Here is a 6,220-nt window from a genome sequence, read left to right as displayed (position 1 = left end):
GCCCGTATACGTACGTGTGTGTGCGCCCGTATACGTACGTGTGTGTGTGTGTGTGTGTGTATGAATTTATGAATGAATGAGAGAGACAGACGTCTCATCCACATTGTTGAAGTCCGCTAAATATTCCGCCATGACATTGAAAGTCTTTCAGATACTGAAAGCTACTTTACTCCAACACAACTAGCACTGACAGCCTTGGCCCTCCTCTCTCCAGCTCTCACTTACATTTCAAACATTGTCTGTCGACATACGTTAAAGGTTAAATAGTTTTCCCAGAGAAATGACATTACAGACGGTTTAGCGACTGCTGTCTGCCGTGTTCTCCCTAAATACCAACATCAAAAATGTTTGTGGCCTATCTCTTACAGCGTAGTCATGCAGTTAGGATGATATCTTGGGAAAAGTTATTCGTCATTTTCTTTGCGTCGTCTTGTAAATGCCTAGCAACACTGTCAATTTCCGCTTGTTACATTGCATACCATCTTTTCAAAATAAACTTCAATCTTCACAGGAAACGACTTGGTTAGGTTTATGCAACAAAACAACTTGGTTCAGGAAAAGATTGTGGTTTGGGTTAAAATACCGACGCCAGTGGCGTTTTTAAGTACGGAAGTTACGGGACAATAAGGCGATGTCGCTGAACGGGGGTCTCTTCGGTGAAAGTCCCATGTCTTTGGATCCACCCTGACCTCCGCTATATGTGGTGTTTGTTGCTGTTTATGTTTCCTGGTCAGATTACGTGGATTACATACAAGTTGATTCTGTGGGTTATACACAAATTACAGAGCATTACTTTTCATATGTTTAGCTATGAACCATGTATGAGAACAGCCTGAGTCAAGACATCAGGGGATCACTTTGTTCCCACTTCAGACAGGAGGAATGATGATAGCAACATATTGGCACATGCATATTGTATTAAGATGGACCATTCTGCACGATCATTTAAAGTCACACAAAGATAGGCATCTGGTGATAAATGTGTCTTATTCTGAATCTATTATGTTTGTGAGAGCAAAGCCTTTTAAATGCTTAGTAGGAAGAAGTATAAACACTTGTTCTACAACCTTTCTCAAAGTTAACAGTTCTATTAAAATATACTGAGAGGACGAAAATCACTCTAAGCACAGCTTTTTAAGGACATTGATCAATTATTGGGCAAGACTTGCATCCTGAATTGACTTGGACTCGACCCAGAATACATAATGATGGCTCTGGCTGTATCAGACCACAATGAGAGGAGAGAAAATTGCTGCAGGACTTTGGCAACTAACTTGATAATCACAGATTGTGCTCAGATGTCCTTCAAAGGGTTTACAAGCAGCTGGAGGAAAGATGTGTCTCTGCATGTTCACAAAGCGTTTACCTGTTAAAACGCTCACTAATTAGATTTCATTACCTTTCATACAGTAACAGACTTTATCTAATTGTATTCAACTGATCTGTGTCGCAGTGTTACCACAGCGATGCACCCAACCAGCTGGCTCCTCATCTCAACAACACGCAGCAGCCTTTTCCTGGTGCCGCCCCTTCCCCGTCACATGACCTAAAAGCCTCCTCTGATTGGGTGACGCACCAATACCGATCGAACCTTAAGGTGAGGCGATGGGGTCAGTCGGTTACGTTGACTCTTGAATGATACATCAGATAAATTCAGAGATGTTTGTGCTTTCAGTTTTCCTTGAAAGAGACTTGTTATCACAACACATAATACAAAGTGTTAAGATTTCATCAGTTCACAGTCATTTAAGTGTCAAAAATTTATGTGGTATTGATTTGTGATGGAAAATAATACACACAACATCCTTTAGTGTGTGTGTGTGTGTGTGTGTGTGTGTGTGTGTGTGTGTGTGTGTGTGTGTGTGTGGCGGATATCCTCTGAAAACGTTTTCATGTGATTGTAAGTGATGTTGCCTGAAACCATGGATTAACAGAAGCTCTCTGTTGTGCAGGCTGAAGAAGAGCAGTCCCGTTGTGAGGAGGCTGAGTGTCTTCGCTCCGAACAAAGGTCAGAAAGAAGTTGTACACAGATTGGAGCGATAAAAGACGTAGACAGGCTGTAATTTGTGGGATATTTCTAAACCTCAGAGATGAGCAGAACAGTGTCCTCTATGTTCGTGAAGAGAGAACCTGTAGAGAAAAGGTCAGCGGCCAACAAACGCATCTTTGATCAGGCAGTTAACAGTGTTCATACCACTTTGTGGTGTTTGTGCCGCTTCGTCCTTACTGGTCTGTTTTTCGACAGACCCTACCTGTGTCGTTTCATACTCAAGCAACTGAGTGATTTCATATTGACTGACATTAGTGTTCTGGAGCCAAAATCAAAAACAGGGAAAAAAGACAAAATATGACATTTTTGTGGCAGAAATACAGTGATAGAACAGAGTTGTGGCTCCAAGAAAACTCAACAGATTTAAACACACAGTTCTAGAGAATTTAAAGCTTAAAGGGTTCATTTGTCTTCTTCTAATATGTATACATCAGCGGTAACTTGAGAAATCTTAGTTTCATTAAGAAATAGTTATGGTTTCATGACTCTAACTGAGGAGATAGACTTTTAATACAGCCAGAGTTAACGCTTAACTTACCAGTGTTTCCAAAACCAGAGACACCTGAACCTCTTCCTACTCCACAGTGTGACCTCCAGCAGCAGGCCTGCCTCCTGCCTGCTCTCCCCAGCCCTCCTCTGCCTCCTTCTGGCTGCAGCTCTGGCTCTCGCCTGTCTGATCTGGGTCGTCCTGGAGCCTCCGTGTCACTGCAGCAGCAGGTTGCCTCGAAGCTTCCACCTGGCACTGAGGTACGTCAACGGACCCCCACCTACATGAAGACCACCCAGAGACCCTCATCACCATCGGAAAATCCGAAAGAGTCTGACTTGTATGGCTGTTTATTTTTTTTACAAAAAGAAAAAAAGAACTTGTAATTAACGTTGTAGAAATGGCGTTAGCGCTGTAGAGAGATGAAGTCAACAGTCATATCCAGAAGAGATTTATGCCTCACATTACTACGTACAAAGATGAAGCAGAAGCTAATAGTTGTATTAGAAGATGGGTTGCCTTGCTTTCACAGGTTATAATTTAAACTGCTGTCTGTGATATTGTAGCTCAAGCTAAATGACACTTTGACCGCCATTCATGTCGAAATTATGAAATATGTTGCACTTGATATTAATCACTAACGTCCTTGTTACACTGTGACAGCGCTTGTATTTATAATTAATTGAGACGTTTTGCAAAATAACGAAAGGAAATGTACTTAAGTTAACATTTATTACTGTCTTTTTTTTCATGTTTTCGCCCACTACATATTTGTACATTACTGCTGGCATTTTTTCCAAACAATCAAAAGTTTGAATGAATGTTTTTTCCTCTTTGCAGCTTTTGTTTTCAGTTTCAATCAGCTTGCAGAGACCTACAACAGTCAGAAGAAAATCAATCCATTAAAGTCAAGAGAAAGTCTATTTATTAAAGCCAAAGTTGTGTAGTTGGTGTGCATTTGAATACTCTGTATGTCTTTTCCAAAGACCAATAATTACACTGTGACCAAAATAAAATGATGGTTTATTTCCAACTATAGTTTCCTGTCTCAAAGGCACAAACATTTCTGTATTATGTAATAACATCACAACAATAATATTACATCGTCAGAGATAAACAAAAATAACAACAAAAAAATTTTATGAAAATAGAAAACAGAAAAACAGAAGAAAAAAAAAGATCTTCTAGAAGACCAGAATAAATATGAAGATAACAGCTCCACCTGTACAATAACTATTAAATATAATAGGCCTATGATATAGATGAATAATATAGAGCAAAACACAAACGGGGCCACTATAAATATTATATTTAAAATATAATTGTATATGTATGTGCGTATGCATGTACGTGTGCATGTGGGTGTTCATGTATCCGTGGGTTTCAATTTGTTGTCAGGCAAAAAAATAATTTCAATAATAAAAAAATAAAAAATATATATACTTATATGCATATACAATTTTAATATTAATAGGATGGTGGTGTCAAAATATAGTGAAGGATGACCAGATGGAGTGGTGTTCTGTTGTATTGTATATGATGGAGGAGGTTAGATTTTCCATTGAAATATATTCTATCATTAAGTTTCTCCAGTGTGTGATGTGTGTGTTATTCCTTGATTTCCAGCTCATGAGGATAGTTTTCTTGGCGATAGTTAGGCCCACGAGGAGTAATCGGCGGTTTGTTTTGCTCAGATTTATTGTTGAAATGTCTCCTAGTAAGCACAGTGAAGGCGATAATGGGACGAGGCAGCCCAGGAAGACAGATAGTGACTCAGTTATTTCTTTCCAGAAGTGTTTAACTGGTGTGCAGTGCCAGGTGGCGTGAACATAGCTATCCGGGCTATTTTGAGTGCAATGTGGACAGATATCTGACGTGAATCCCATTTTAAACATTTTTTGCCCAGTGTAATGAATTCTGTGAAGTATTTTATATTGTATTATTAGTTGTAAGTTGGCATTTTTAGTCATGAAGTAGATGTTATTTCAGATTTGGTTCCAGAAGTCAGCATCAGGAGTGATGGACAGGTCTAATTCCCATTTTCTTGATGGTATGAATGATGTTTTGTCAGACTGTGGTATTACTCTACATATTTTTGAGATTAACTTTTTTGAGGAGGGGATATTAATTAATTCTGAGGTTGAGGGGGGTAGTTGGTTAGTGGCCTTAATGTTAAGTTTGGATTGAACGGATGATTTGAGTTGCAGACATTCCAAAAATGGATTGCTCCCGATGCTGTACTTCTGAACCAAGTGGGGGGAATGAAACCAGGGTATTGTTATTGAAGATGTGCTTCAGATGAGTGATGCCTTTAGCGGACCATGTGTGGAGATTTAGAGGTTTCTTGTGGCTTAGAAAGTCAGGATTGTTCCATATGGGAGTAAAATTTGAAGGTGCAAAAGTGATGTTTGTGATTTTGTGGAATTTCCACCAGGCTGTCAGAGTTTCTGCTACTGTTAGTGTTTTGAAACAAGGATGGCGTTTGATAGATTGGCTGAGAAATGGTAGGTCTGAAATCTGAATGTCCTTACAAACTGTCTGTTCTATATCTAACCATGTGTTATCTGATTGATTGGGGTGGATCCATTTGATGTATTGAAGTTGATCTGCTAGAGTAGTGGAAAAAATGTGGAGCTTCAAGTCCTCCTTGTGTTTTTGGTTTTTGGAGAGTGACCCGTTTAATTCTTGGTGTCTTATTTTTCCAGTAGAATTGAGTGATGATTGAGTCAAGCGATTTGAACCTGGAGTGGGTTGAGATGGCATCATTGTGAATAGCAGGTAATATATTTTAGGAAGTATTGTCATTTTAACTGTAGCTATTCTGCCCATGAGTGATAGTGGTAGTTTCATCCAGCGGAGGAGGTCGTCATTTATTGTTATAAGTAGTGGAGTGAAGTTGAGTGAGAATAGCTCTGACAGCCTGGGGGAATATTTGTTCCTAAATACGTGATGACACCTGTGCAAAAAGGGATATGTGGTGTATGGGCTGCCCCATCTCCACTGTTACTATCTAATGGAAGGATGGATGATTTGTTCCAGTTATTGGAGTAGTCGGAGATATTAGAGAATGATTCAATACCTTTAATAGGTTCCTGTAGTGATGAGTAGGGGTTTTGGAGGAAGAGCGATATATCATCTGCATAGAGGCTAATCTTGTGATGGGTGTTGAGTGTGTGAATTCCTTTTATATAGATGTTCTGACGAATGGCTGCAGCTAATGGTTCAATGAAAATGGTGAAAAGTGGGCATCCTTGCCTAGTCCCCCTGTGCAGTGTGAAGCTTCTTGAGATTTGTCCATTGGTGATGACAGTGGCTGTAGCACTATAGTTTTGTGACACCTTTAGCTCTTTTACAGATGAAAATATGATTAACTAATACATTATTATATATTAGTATATATTCAACTACCTAGCAGTATATAAAGTAGTTGGAATGAGCACCACCTTTACCAGCAGCAACATTAAAGTGAAGAACACATTAATGCATACTTTTTACAATGTGAAATATCAGAATACTTGTTCCCCCAATGACTTTGTGTCTGCAGGTTGAATGTATGTTAAATGATTGTGCAACATTCAAGAGAATTGTTTTAGACTGAAGCTACAAGTGAAGTTAGGAGTGGATCAACCTTCTCACTGTGTGTGTGTGTGTGTGTGTGTGTGTGTGTGTGTGTGTGTGTGTGT

The 6,220-nt window shown here is 39.3% G+C and overlaps 1 protein-coding gene across 3 annotated transcripts in view; it reads left to right on the top strand.

Moving 5' to 3' along the window:
* The window catches only part of LOC116397260 (nesprin-2), a 44,647-nt gene extending 40,691 nt beyond the window's left edge, over window positions 1-3,956 (top strand). Inside the window, exons 11-14 of one of the 3 annotated variants that reach the window (XR_004213671.1) lie at window positions 1,454-1,597; window positions 1,953-2,008; window positions 2,636-2,877; window positions 3,378-3,464. Coding sequence is in view for 2 of the 3 variants with exons in the window: in XM_031872520.1 (XP_031728380.1) it covers window positions 1,454-1,597; window positions 1,953-2,008; window positions 2,636-2,797; window positions 3,378-3,468 (453 nt within the window). In the remaining variant the exon portion in view is untranslated. Of the gene's footprint in view, window positions 1-1,453; window positions 1,598-1,952; window positions 2,009-2,635 lie in introns of all 3 variants that reach the window. The other 2 variants (XM_031872520.1, XM_031872522.1) reach the window with 2 other exon arrangements.
* Window positions 3,957-6,220: the final 2,264 nt, after the last annotated feature.

Source organism: Anarrhichthys ocellatus, unplaced genomic scaffold (assembly GCF_004355925.1).
Source record: "Anarrhichthys ocellatus isolate YVR2014 unplaced genomic scaffold, GSC_Weel_1.0 scaffold64, whole genome shotgun sequence".
Classification (NCBI taxonomy): Eukaryota; Metazoa; Chordata; class Actinopteri; order Perciformes; family Anarhichadidae; genus Anarrhichthys; species Anarrhichthys ocellatus.
This window is presented reverse-complemented; position numbering and strand designations above follow the sequence as displayed.